Genomic DNA, 13,959 nt, shown 5'->3' with positions numbered 1-13,959 from the left:
CATTCATCTCTACTCTATTTAATCATGAGTCTTCACTGCCATCCAGTGGTCACAGTGACGAACTGCAGCACAACATTCAATTCGTCAAATCAGCGTCAATGCAAATATGACCGCATACTAACACTTCCGGTAAATATTTTAACAAATATAGTCAAGTCAATTTATTTACAGAGCACATCTAAAAACAACAAAAGTCGACCAAAGTGCTTCACTAGACTGAGAAATACGATCAAATAATAACTGATTCAATCAAATAATAATATAGTGACCAGACAGCTCTAAAAACAACAGAAATGAACGTGAAATGATTGTGTTAATTGTTCCTAAGTGGTCTCAGTTTTTATCGTTTATTGCAACAATTAGAACATAAATTGGAACAGCCAGACAACATATATGTAAGTATGATGAATATTACAACTTAAAAACAGTATTCAACATCATAATATTGCAAAGTGTTGAAGAAAGAGAAGAAAATACTTAAAATAAATAGACACAACAAAAACAAAATAAAAATACAACTAGTAGTGACAGGTTGATATTCGTAATAAAACATACTTTTAAAAAACTAAGTACTTTGAGACTACAATGACCAAACTGAAGCAAACAGAAACCCATTGTAGTACAACAGACACACCTTTCATTTTCAGCAATCCATACTGAGGCTTTTATTACTATTATATCTCTTCAGCTTTACATAAAAAACATGAAAGCTTTATGTGCTGGTATGTTGCTGCCCTCTACAGGATTGGAGAGCTGAATCCCCCCAGAATGATGCTGCAGCTGCATTTTTATTTTAATGTAACGTCTTTAGTAGTTTTGCACCATATTTTATGCACCGTATAGTGCAAACAAACCTATAATCCTATAGGATTATAAATTATAATCATTTATAGTCAATCCCATAGGAGTATAACATTTTGGAACTCATGATCCTTTTGGACTTTTATAAGATTTAATCCTATAGGACATTCTTATAGGATTTTTGTAGATTAATCATATATAAATCCGATAGGACTGGTTCCACAATCAAGTAGAATCTTTAATTGAAAATTCCTTTTGCAATCCTATTGGACTTTTTGACGAGGGGCTCCTCTCATTTTTCATTTTGTTTAGACTTTTCCATTTTTTTCCTCACAACAACACAGAATAGGGGAATCAGACAAAACTGCACGCCCTAGAATCGTGACAAAAAGCAGAGACATTGTGTTCTAACCAAATACAATTCATGTATTTTGTGGCTACTCGTACGCAAAATAAGCGCCTTAATAGAAGTTAAACGTCGGACAGAATTGTTCAGCTTTACTGCCGTTTGCGTTTTACTTGACCTCAGTTATCATGGATAGTTGAGACTCAAATCATAAAGAGCCCATTTTGCTTGGCTGTTACACAGACCTTGGACTTTCTGTTCAGGAAGGCTTTGTTATTTTCTTTATGTTGTATGTTACATGTTTTAACGCCGTAGCATGTAGCACATTGAGATTCAGTGCGAATAACAGGTGAAATACAAATTAAATGTTAAATTAAATTATTATTTCACGGTTTCATACATAATAATCCAGCGGGAATGCCGGGTGAAAAAACGCTGCTAAGGTATCTATTCACTTTGTGACCGACACAGTGTAACCAACCTTCACTGCTACCAGAATTTTGCAAGACATTTCAATTATTCATCGTGGACATTTCTTTTGACGACACGACTCCTATTTTGACCCCTGAAAAGGAAGTTAAATGCGACCCAGATGGGACTCGAACCCACAATCCCCAGCTCCGGAGGCTGATGCCTTATCCATTAGGCCACTGGGTCATTACGTCGCTAGAAAAGAAAAACACGTGTTATCACTGTTAAAATCAGTACTAAGCTTCGCATCTACGCATCTTAGATTGAATATATACTTTGTTACGTAAAATAAATGTTCGCCACGGTACAATAGGTGTGTCAAATATACACCAAATCGCCTGAAATGAGAACCAGCCAGCCTACAAGATGTGGTCGTATTATCTCGCGATATTGAAGGCGGTTGCCTTTGACAACGGCTTTGTTGTTTGATGCGTTCTTTTAATGGTGGGCAATGGGGGTGGTGCTTATAGTCCAAGTGACCAATCAAAAGTCAGAGAAAAATAGGGCGGTATATACATGACGTCACGGCTGTTGTAGAAAAAAATACAAGAAATCTGTAAGGTAAGCACGCAGCACATGCTCTGTCGCGAAATGTATATTTGAAACTGATTTTAATTACTGTAATTGTTTCCGGTAATTGTTTTTACTCATCATTTCAGGGTATAGTCTTTGTTTCTATGAGTTTCAGCCGGTTTTTGGGGTGTGGGTTTAACAGACGGGCTCCGGGGAGCCTCCGTGTGCTGTAACGTTATGGGCCACATGGTGTTAGATAACCGGCTTGGCTTCTCGACGAGCGGCCGGTTAACTGAAGCTAATACACCGCCTGCTAGCCAGCTAACATAACATTAACCAGAGAAGGCAGCCGTTGGCTCGACCGTTTTATTCCTAACGTTAAATTATCGTCTTTTTACAGGAATTGTTTATAGTGGAATCGATTGTCTTGCTCAACGGTCAGGAATGTCAGCTGGCAACGACAGCGGAGCTCGACTCAACCAGTTCAAAAACAAGGGGAAAGATGCCAACGTAAGCCCAGGCGTTCACAATACCATTTGCCAGTGTCGACCACCAGGCATTAGAAAAACTGATTGTGTGATTAATTGTGTCTCATGTTTTTATGGGCTTCGACTGTTTCAGGAGCTACGGCGCAGAAGAGCGGAAGTCAACGTGGAGCTCCGGAAAGCAAAGAAGGATGACCAGATCCTCAAGAGGAGAAATGTCCACAGCCTTCTGGACGAGCCGACCTCTCCTCTCCAAGAGCAGGATCCAAACGCACAGGTAACGTTAGACAGCCGCTGATGAGCTCTTGGTCATTTTTCTACTGCCCGTCTCACACACTAGCTACTTTATTTTGGCTGGGGAGAGTAAACAGGACGCACTTGAAAGAAATACATGAAAGAAATACCGGTGGTTTCCATGTGTTTTCCATGCCTAAAACATTTGATCATATAATTTAGTGCTGGTGTAGATGCTGGTGTAGATGAGCTACACCAGCATCTACACCAACACCTGATACTACGTCGAGAGGAAGAGTCAGTCAAATTGAAACCTTAACGCCTATATGAAAGGAGGTCAACTCTGTTTGCATACAGCGGCTGAAGGTCAATGATAAACTTGGGGCAAACTCAAGTGTCTGCCTAGTGATAACAGTTTGAAGGTTTTCAGTTTCAGTTTCAAATACTCATAGATGACTCGACAAAGATTTATCTTCAGTAGACTTTACTACTGTAATGGTGTCTTTGCTGGTCTCGCCAAAAAATTGATCAGACAGCAGCAGCTGATTCAGAACACTGCTGTTCGAATCCTCACTAAGACTAAGAAAGTGTATCATGTCACTCCAGTTCTCAGATCTTTACACTTGCTTCCTGTCTGTCAAAGAAATACTGCTGCTCTCAGAATTCTGCTGTTTAGGGTTTAGGGCTGAAAAACATTTCTGATCTACTGCTACTGCTGCCATCCAGACCTTTTAGGTTGTCTGGGACTGGTCTGCTTTCTGTCCCCAGAGAAAAAACTGAGCATGGAGAAGCAGTTTTCAGTTTTTATGCTCCACATATCTGGAACAAACTCCCAGAAAACTGCAGGTCTGCTGCAAATCTCAGTTCTTTTAAATCACAGCTGAAGACTTTTCTGTTTGCCGCAGCCTTTTATTGAACCAAATTTGAGGGGGTTAACATCTTACACTGCACTGTAGCTTGTATCTAAATGTCTCTTTACATTTCCTTGTGTTGCTTTTATATTCTGTCTATAAAAGATGCCTTTTTATGCTCTCTATAAAGCACTTTGAATTGCCTTGTTGTTGAACTGTGCTACACAAATAAACTTGCCTAGCTCAAGAAGAGTCACTTTATGGGAGTCACAGAATTAATGATCTACCATGTTTTAAAGGCTTTGAATTTGAGTACGTGATAGTCTCAACAACCAGGAAATATTAGGTCAAGTCTGTGTAGAATTTCCTTTTTGCAATTGATCTGCCTTGCCCTGACTCTGTAACTCCCACCTAAATATATTCAAGGTATGTTCCAGTGTTGTGTTGAGTTATTCTTAACTTCTGTTTGACCTTGGTTTGTAAGGCAATTCAAGTAATCCTCTTCTGTTTCCATGTCCGTAGCCTCCTCAGCACTGGTCTGTAGAGGAGATTGTAGCAGGCGTAAACAGCCAGAATATAGATCATCAGCTGCAGGCCACACAGGCAGCCAGGTAAAATAATAATAGTTTTTAATATGTTCATGTAATAAACGTGTTTCATCACACACATTCCGGACAGCCAAAGGTGATGTCACTCTGATTTTCATTCCAGGAAGTTACTTTACCTTCATTAACTTTCCATCTGTGTTTTTCCCCACCTGATATACAGAAAACTCCTCTCCAGAGAAAAGCACCCACCCATTGACAGCATCATTGCTGCCAGCCTTATTCCAAAGTTTGTTAAATTTCTGGCATTGACCGAATGCCCTCCCATCCAGTTTGAGGCAGCTTGGGCTCTAACCAATATCGCGTCAGGCACCTCAGACCAGACCACTGCTGTAGTGGAAGGAGGGGCCATTCCAGCCTTTATCGGCCTGGTCACATCACCCCACCCGCACATTAGCGAGCAAGCCATTTGGGCCCTTGGTAACATTGCAGGTACTGTAGGCTGACAATACTCAATAACTCTGAGTGTGTGAAATACTTTTTAATTTTTCTTTCAACGTAAGGTTACCTCTGAAATGCTCAACCAAATGATACATTTTCATGTTAACCACTTACTAATGTTCTAATGTAATGTTCATGATGTAAAACATTTTGTTGCTATTTACTGTCTCCTGTTCTATAATAGCACTGCTGACAATGTCTTTCTACCCCAAACGTAGGTGATGGATCCAACTACAGAGACCTAGTGATTAAACATGGTGCTCTCCAGCCACTCCTAGCCTTGCTGGCAACCCCTAACCTGTCTGTCTTTCCTGTGAGTTTCCATCAAACATCATTTGCACTGCTGGGTTTAACCTTCCTAATGTTTAGAAAATGGTTTACACCTTTAGTGTTTGCCGGTTAAATTTGACCCGTGTTTGAATTGATTAACAAGCACTGAAAAAAAAACATTAATTATCATCCAGTAGAATGTTTTATCTGCTAAGTGAATTATTATTCATCAATAACCATTTTATATATATATACATATATACTTTCTTTGATATTTTATGCATCTTAGACCACATTTAACTTAAATGTACAAATAGTTTTTAGTTTAAAATAGGCACATCTATTTAACATCTATTTTATTTCTTATGATGAACAGATCAGGCAAGTAAGACCTTGAGATGATCTGATAAACAAAATAATTCCCAAAATAACTTGTTTATATTTTCTTATATGTTAAAAATGAGCAATTATGAGCAATTATTGTTACATCTGTTGTGTTATGGGTAAAAATTGACCGCATATACTCCCTATGAAAAAAGGAGAAAAGTCCATTTGATTTCCAAAAAAATAATTTAATTTGGTCAGTCACACAACAAGTGTCATCTCTGGCATGGTGTGTGTGTGTGTGTGTGTGTGTGTGTGTGTGTGTGTGTATTGTGAGATGTGAGAAATAAAGTACGAGAAAGCTGCAGCCTATATACTGCTATAGAAATTTCAAACTAAAGACCAGGTAATTGGGGATGGCTTGTCCAACAACAGCTGTGTCTCCAGTTGGTAAAAAGCAGATTTTTGGGTCAATGGTTATGGTTAGATTTGTCCCAAAAAGTCACCTAGGTCAACGTGTGTGTGTGTGTGTGTGTGTGTGTGTGTGCCAGGTGTGGGGTGAGATGTGAGAAATAAAGTGCGAGAAAGCCGCAGCCTATATACTGCTGTACAGCTGGGGGACAGGAGATGTGTGTGTGTGTGTGTGTGTGTGTGTGTGTCTGTCTGTCTGTCTGTGTTGTGTTAGTGAAATAGAGAGTGGGTGTGTGTGCATGGGATCATATTTGCTGCGTGCCACTCTACAATTGAATTCAAGTCAATATGCTTTCTTGGCATGAAACATAATTTTAATATTATTACACAATATTATTATACTATTTTTTTAATAGGATTTCATTACTATTATTTTTGTTATTCATGATGGTTTGGCAACATTTATTATGTATTTCTCTGCATAAACAACCCATAATTACAACTGGGTCAAGTTTGACCCATAACACAACAGATGTAACCATTTTTTTATAGGCATTAAAAAACCGAAAAATTATCAAAATGTGTTTTATTGTATTCAGTAGGCCATTGTAGAGGATTTAATGAAGCCTTGTTTTGATCAGATAAAATTAAAAGTATGTTTCACACATCTAAACTTGAAAATGGGTCAAATTTTACCCAAACACAGTGGGAGGGTTAAGAGATGTTTTTATGTGACATGGCACTACAGCCCTGCTAAGACCTAGTATGCTCTATCTGGATACATCCACACTGTCGAGGTCCAGTTGACACCAGTTCACACTTAGCATCAAATTGTGTCTCAGAGTCTCGAGTGTCTATGTTTGATTAGATTTTTCTTCTCTCTAATCATATATTTTAGGGGGACTATAAAGATGTCGGTGTATTACCATGCCTCTAGTACAGACTAGACTTATCTAGTGTACACAAATAAACTGGTTCAAGTTCCTCATTAAATTGCCAACAAGGAAGTGAACATGTATAGCACACTTTGCAACTTAAAAAACCCATTTAAAGATAACAAATATTTTTAAATGTATGATAAAAACATGTAAATTTAGTATTGACAGGATTGTAATGATCATTTACTTTGACTTTAGAATAGGTGTAATAAGCTGCCTAAACCTTTTATGTCTGTAAAAAAAATATTTTGTGCTGTTTGTAGTTTGTTGTGGTTTTATTGAGATTGATAACCTCTCTAGTGGTTTGCTAGTTGCTTTTCCAGTTATCAACAGCCCAAAGTCAATTTCAGTTCAACTGAAACACGTTTTAGCACCAAGTGTCAACAAGGCATATCAGTGTGGAGTGAAGCTATTTACACATTTTGATAAGTTAATGTACTGTTGAGAAGCCTTTTGAACAAAGCAGAGAGGTCGGTACTTTGATTTTGCTTATGCACCTTTTGCAATATCACTCAGTAATTTGGACAGTGCAATTATTTACTAGGGGAACCCTCCATGCACAAATTGCACAATAACTCCCACTGTAAATTTTTTATTGAGAATTTATTTAAAGTGCAGTTGTAGGATTTTTTTTAATTCCAAGTCATTGGTGTTTTAGGGTTAATGTTAAAACTGGTTGAAAACAGAACTCACTCTGTTTGGCTTTCTGTCTTTAAATAAACTTGAGTCTCGTCAGTATCATAGTTACTCTTAACAACTTACATGTTATGACATTTTAATGATCTAAAATAACACTCGACTTTCAATCCACCCTACCAGTCTGGCTACCTGCGTAATATCACCTGGACGCTGTCCAACCTGTGTCGAAACAAGAACCCAGCACCTCCTTTGACAGCGGTGCAACAGCTGCTTCCAGCCCTGGTACGCCTCCTGCACCATGATGACAGGGAGGTCCTGGCTGACACTTGTTGGGCTGTGTCCTACCTGACTGATGGCTCCAATGAGAGGATAGAGGTTGTGGTGCAGGCTGGCCTGGTGCCCCGCCTGGTACAGCTGCTAGCCTGTGGAGAGATTTCCATCGTGGTATGTGGTGATAGATACTTCTATTTGTGACATCTAAAATGTGCATCTAGTGAGGTTTTTACTGTCTCATAGCATAAAATCTATATATGTGCTTGGGCTGATTCTGGACATTGCAACTACCTGTGTGTAATACACCACAATCTACAGTCTACCATCCTCATATTCAGTTAGTACAACATGAACATTTCAAAGGAATCACTAAAGCAGATTACCTTCATCTATCAGGAAGTAGCTGCTCTCTGTTCTATTTTTGCCATCACAATAGAGGTTGATGAAAGTTTTAGTGCCACTTTATATGGTGCTCATTACTGAAATACCCTCTCTCATCAAGACAGTCCTCACACCCCAATCTATCCAACCGTATTAGATTTGTCTAGTTCAGACTTATAAAGTTGAAGGAAAACCTTTCTGCCTCCTCCTCAGGTCTTTCTTTAAACTTTTTGTTCTCTTTACTTTTCTATTATCTAATCTTACATAATAGGAATTAAGGCTTTTAAGAATTTCTTCACTTCTGCACAGCTGGAAATGTGTTGGACAGATGAGTGTTTAAAGGTGGACTGAAAACTGCTGTTGCCCTCATTGTTAGTAGCTTCAGATAGGTGTGCCAAACTGTAACATCAAATGTGGATAATGATGACTTAAATTATCGTCATCATTGTCATTGTTGTCATCTCTTACTATATTATTTTTCTTTAATTGTGAATAATCCAAGTAACTGACCCGCTCTCCCTCACCTCCCAGACGCCATCCCTGCGGTCTCTGGGTAACATCGTGACCGGGACGGACGAGCAGACCCAGTGCGTGCTGAATGCGGGTGCCCTGTCGATGATGCCCGGCCTGCTTCGCCACCACAAAGCCAACATCCAGAAAGAAGCAGCCTGGACTGTGTCCAACATCACTGCTGGCAAGGACTGCCAGATCCAGGAAGTTATCAATGCAGGCCTGATTCCCATCTTGGTGGAGATCCTCCAACAGGTCAGAGCGCAAGAGCTGATAAAATATAGCTGACTTGTTACATGAGTCCAGATAAGATTTATTCATTCATTATAGGTAGAGTTATATTTTATTGATCAGTGTGGGCAATATTGACCTCTTTATTTTGAACAATTGAACAGCCACAGGGCAACACCTGCGCACTGACTTGGGCAAGGGCATATCGCTAATATGGAACATGCACATACCACCATTCAAGGGATTTACAAGCCAGTCATACAAATACAACTAAGCAGCTTCCTTATTTTATGCTAAATTTAAATAATTTTCTGAGGTACTAATCTATGATGATTTTATGCTTTGTTTATTCATGAGCACTTTTATATGTTTTCAGTATCTCTAGTATATCTCTGTACTTTTCTCTGGCCTAAAGATGTATTTTCTGCTTAGGGAGACTACAAGACCCAGAAGGAGGCAGTTTGGGCTGTCACTAATTATACCAGCGGTGGTACCGTGGAGCAGGTGGCTTACCTGGTCCATTGCAATGTGCTGGAGCCTCTACTCAACTTACTGACAGCCAAAGACTGCAAGATCATCCTGGTCATCTTGGATGCAATCTACAATATTTTACAGGTATATCGCCCAGAGTATAAAAAAGTCACAAAATACCGTACGTTATTTAACACTCAAAATGTCTGTATATCTGCTTAAAACTACTTTTCATCAAGCATATGTTAGAAAACTGTTGGCAGTAATATCGCAGAAACAAGCACACCAAATCACTACACTCTGTATTTTTTATCTTGAGATAAGAGAAGACGAGTTTTGAGTCCAAACTGTTCGAGTTCACTCATCAAGTATGACGAGAGACGAGCAAATTGATGAGCGAACCTGAAAAACAGTTATATTAGATTTGAAGTAAATTGGATAAAAAAAATGTGAGAACACTGGCACAGTCTTTTTAGGAACAAAAGGGACAACTGTGGTGAACTGCAAATGTTTTGGCAAGTGAAGGAAAAGACAGTAAAATTCAAACTGTCTCCAGGGAGCCAGGCTGTGTCAGGGTCTAAGAACTAATGGTAGATAATGTCCAAGAACTGCAAGAATGAAAGGAATGTATGAGATTGAAGACAAAATAGCCTTAACATGAACCCTCCCACACTCTTCTACCAGCAGACATCTGTATTTAGTTCACAGGTGAAAAGTGAGATTTATAATGTGGGTTTCTGAGATTAGGGAACATGGTGATGTGCAGAATTTAATCTCTGCAGCATTATACATTAAATTATCTTGACAGTCACGGAGATTAAATTGAATGGTCACAGGTTCATCTCTTGTGCGAGGGAACCATTAGCCTTAATATTTTTTTTTTTTCCTCCCTTTCTCCACAGATGGCGTACAAAACTGGCGAGAGTGAGAAAATGTGCCTAATGATCGAGGAGTTGGGTGGTTTGGACAAGATCGAAGCGCTGCAGTCGCATGATAATGAGGCTGTCTACAAGGCCTCTCTCAACATTATAGACAGATTCTTCTCTGAAGAGGTAAGTGTTACTGATAACAGGGGTCCTTTCACACCAGCCTCACAGAATCCTGCCTAAATTTTGATAGATTAGTCTAATACCTTTTTTAAAAGTAGACCAGTCAGTCAGTGAATGTTGGAGAGAGGCGGAGATGATGAGAGTGATCAGCGCCACAGTTGAAAACACCCTAGAGACTAGAAATTCAAGAACTTGAATTTTAAAAATCTTAAATGACAAAAGTGACTTCATTTGAGGTGTTAAGAGTTCATTTATTTTCTATATCTGTTCATCTTCGCTCGTGTCATCTTCAAAATGTGTGTATGAGCTGAATTTTGACTGTTGTGTGGTGCGATTGGATGTCTTTGTTACAACTGAAATACTAACCACTTCTTTCTGTACGTGTGCTCTGCTTGAGTTGCTGAATAAAGAGTGGCGGAAGTAGTAAGAACATATTGTTAATTATATGAGTCATCCACAGATTAAATGACGGGTCTTTGCAGAGCCAGCAGGGTGGCAGTGTGTGATTACTCCTCTTATCTTTCTACTTACTGTAGCCAAAGAATGAATGTGGGGGTTGCAACACACAGTAGTCTGAGCTAGATGTTGGCTGGTTTCTGCGAGACTACCTTCAGTCTATCGGCCCAATGTTCATTTTAATGTTTAAATATAACATCATTTTCCTTACCGCCTTTGATGTCACTCAATTCACAACAGACTCCATCCTGGCTGACAGAAATGGCCCTAGTCTGCAGAATTTTTCCCTAATCCATGTCTATGAAACCATCCCCGAAACATGCTAAGACTTGGTTAATCCTCTAAAGCGTCTCTCCCTCTGTTCCTTTTGTCTTTCAGAATGAAGATGATGATGAGTCTGTGGTTCCTGAGGCCACTACAGATGGCTATGCCTTCCAGATCCCTGAAAACAAAAGCACTTTCCAGTTTTAACACGTCCAATTTGCTCTTTGTAACATAAAAAAAAAGAAAATTCCTACCTTGTTGATATTTTGTATTTTTTTTTAGTCATTTCATTCTTGTACAAAACAGTACAAAGACAAAATATCCCTGTTTGAAAACAAGATTTGTAAATAAATTTTATTCATACATAAGAGTTTCTTTCTTGATGTTTAAGGTAAAGCTGGACATGAACATGATTTATTTGATGAAATGATATCTATGCAGGAGTTGATGTATGAAGGAGTGGAGAAATGGGATGTGACCACTAGGTGACACTGTGCCTCTTCTGTTTGCTTGTCTTGAGCCTACATGTTGTAGGGACCCCTTTCTATAGAACATTGTAAATATTTTATGAATGAAAGCTGTGTGTAGTAATGCAGTTCAAACTATATGGCCAAGGAGCAGAACTATGCCCGGAGACTTGATATCAGAGTTCTCATTGGAGACCAGCATCTACAATATCTACCCTCAGGGAAAATCATATCACGCTTATTTTGACTTATCGGTTGAACGTCAAGTTTGTAACACGGTTTTTGGCACCTGGTGGCTGTATCGTGTATACTAGAGACACTTTCATGAGTGCAGATTTGCATAGTACAATATCGAAACTGTAGCTGTCGATTCCCTGCTATAACAGTGCGTAAATGAACCCTAATGCTCATTACTGCGTGTCCCCTTCTCCTAAAGGATGCAACTCTTATTGGTTAGTATTAATCCAGTGTGGATAGTCAGTATAGATGTGCATCGACTAGAAATGTGAACCACTCAAAATCTAACTGTATTCACATGAAATGTTTGGCTTGTTCATATCGAAACTAGCTGCATCAAACTATTTAAATTAAGGCCGGAAACAGGCGTCTTAGCTTCAAAATAAAATCACTGGCTCATTTGAACCGCTATAACCGACCAAAAGTATTTTTGTGATCATGTACCTAGTATTGTTTTGTTGCTGGAGATGGATTTTTACCCTACTGGGACCAGCACTGATTAACCAGTTCAACAAATGTTTTGCCCCAGTTATGACATTTGTGGAGGATCTTTAAGAAAACATTTTGTCCAGCCAGTGTAGTATTTGGTAATTTATGTAATTTAGAGATAATGTGCATTCAGGCAGCCTTATAAACAGGCCATATAATCGATAGACCTAAGTGTAGCTGAATATGAATACATATGGATGAGCTTATGAGTGGAGAACAAATGCATTTTTATTTGTAATGGAGTTGTAATTAAACATGTCATGCATATCAACAAGAAATAAGCTGGTAAGTATTTAGAAAAAACAACAACAACAACAAAATATTGTTAAATTCCCCCATCACTCAAAAATATTTTTTTCTTCTTGTTCCTTCAGTTGGATGTTTGAGCTTCATTGTGCAGCTTGATGTCTGTGCAGGGTTTGACACTAGAAGGCTGTTTTCACATTCATCTGCTGAAAGTGGAAAGTTTCTCTGCTCTCACTGAAAATCTGATTTTAAAGGCCTACCAGCATGATCTGAGAAATCACAACTAGTTTGGAAGCCAACACTGGTCCAGTATGCAGTAAAGTAGAAGAGATCTTGTGTCCAACAGTTAAACTTCTGAAATACATTTATAGACTCTGGAATTTTTAATGAGGGAGAAGGAGTTTATGCCATTTTTTAGGATATTAACGAGATAATTACACTTTTTTGTGGAAAAACCATATCAGACACACATTATTGTTCCAAGCAGAGTATTTTATATGTCCTAATACATGTCTGGAGGGGATAATAATAATAATAATAATATCACTCCCATTCTGCCATCAACCTCCTAACTTTTTAACCCGATAATTGACATTCTGGTCTGAGCTGTTTAAATAGTCTGCTGATTTTTATCTTGAAGGTTAGTGGCGGATGTGCTGCTGTATCTTCATCTTTCAGTCGCCTGCCTGCAGTAGCTCAGTCTCATCATCACGACCAACTTCAAGCAGCACGGACAGAGATGGAGGGGAAACCAAACCTCTCACTTGATTTGTGTCAGTGTCCGTGGGTCGCGGCATGAACGGCATTTGGGAATGTAGTTATTTGCATTTTCTTTTAAATGTACGGAACAGGAGCTGAAGAGGGGAGTGTTATTCCAGCGATGTGAAGATTTATGACACCCTTTTCTGTTGCAGAGACCCAGTCAGCGTGATCCGCTCCTGCTATGCTGATACTACGAGCTAACACGAAGCTAGCAGATTTGATTGTTTTGGGAGATACATATTTGAAAAACTCCTACGTTGACACATGAATTAGACACTTTTTGTTGTTGTTGTTGTTAATTTTCATCAAGCTGGAACACAAAGGGGAATGTCTAACCAAGGAGTTAGGAGGAATGGCCCAGTGAAGCTGCGGTTGACAGGTAAGCGAGTTTAAACCTCCTCCTCGGCAAACGTTAGCACGTTAGCCTGCTAGCCAACCAGGCTAACAGACATCTGTAGCGAAAATTTCAACTCATGTTGTCTTAAATTGTGTTTCTGTTTACCTGCTTTTAATTCTAACTGAATGTTACTCTGATTAACGCACTAAGCTGCTCAGCAGGACTAATGCAAGGCAGTCAATGAGCCTCGCTCGTTAGCAAACATTAGCTGTGTCTATGTTTATTAACCTAGCTGGGTAACGTTACTCTTCACAGGTTATCGCTTTAGCATCGTTACTGTCAGGAGTTTCACCTCCTAAAAGTTATCTTAGATAAAATACTTCAGCATGATACCTTGCGCTAATGTCCATCTACTCCTTTTGTGGTTATTTTTAGCCATTGTTTATCAGTGTCGTCA

General features: G+C 39.0%; 2 protein-coding genes and 1 non-coding gene across 6 annotated transcripts in view; 2 read left to right on the top strand and 1 right to left on the bottom strand.

Annotated features, from left to right (window-relative positions):
• Nucleotides 1-1,731: 1,731 nt before the first annotated feature.
• On the bottom strand, nt 1,732-1,804 carry trnar-ccg. Its single transcript has one exon. It is a non-coding gene; the product is annotated as a tRNA-Arg (tRNA).
• A 278-nt stretch (nt 1,805-2,082) lies between these two features.
• Nucleotides 2,083-11,334, top strand: LOC122979150 (importin subunit alpha-1-like). The gene is made up of 11 exons (XM_044346380.1): nt 2,083-2,179; nt 2,532-2,641; nt 2,753-2,893; nt 4,224-4,312; nt 4,470-4,738; nt 4,966-5,060; nt 7,510-7,773; nt 8,515-8,748; nt 9,157-9,339; nt 10,098-10,247; nt 11,079-11,334. Exons 2-11 carry the CDS (start codon nt 2,576-2,578, stop codon nt 11,169-11,171), a joined length of 1,584 nt encoding a protein of 527 aa, XP_044202315.1. The 5' UTR covers nt 2,083-2,179; nt 2,532-2,575; the 3' UTR covers nt 11,172-11,334.
• A 1,760-nt stretch (nt 11,335-13,094) lies between these two features.
• LOC122978848 (E3 ubiquitin-protein ligase SMURF2-like) overlaps nt 13,095-13,959 on the top strand; it is a 65,355-nt gene continuing 64,490 nt past the window's right edge. For 3 of the 4 annotated variants that reach the window (XM_044345879.1, XM_044345878.1, XM_044345876.1), the window contains exon 1: nt 13,095-13,544. In XM_044345879.1, the coding sequence (XP_044201814.1) occupies nt 13,493-13,544 (52 nt within the window). In that variant the 5' untranslated portion in view covers nt 13,095-13,492. The remainder of the gene's footprint in view (nt 13,545-13,959) is intronic. The other variant, XM_044345877.1, reaches the window with a different exon arrangement.

This window comes from Thunnus albacares, chromosome 3 (assembly GCF_914725855.1).
Source record: "Thunnus albacares chromosome 3, fThuAlb1.1, whole genome shotgun sequence".
In the NCBI taxonomy this organism is placed as follows: Eukaryota; Metazoa; Chordata; class Actinopteri; order Scombriformes; family Scombridae; genus Thunnus; species Thunnus albacares.
The sequence above is the reverse complement of the archived record's forward strand: the minus strand, read 5'-3'. Positions and strand labels throughout refer to the sequence as shown.

Coding starts and splice junctions, on each gene's coding strand:
- LOC122979150 (XM_044346380.1), top strand. CDS start 2,576: ATGTCAGCTGGCAACGACAGCGGAGCTCGACTCAACCAGTTCAAAAAC. Junction 7,774..8,514: donor GTGGAGAGATTTCCATCGTG/GTATGTGGTGAT, acceptor CTCACCTCCCAG/ACGCCATCCCTGCGGTCTCT. Junction 10,248..11,078: donor ACAGATTCTTCTCTGAAGAG/GTAAGTGTTACT, acceptor TTTGTCTTTCAG/AATGAAGATGATGATGAGTC.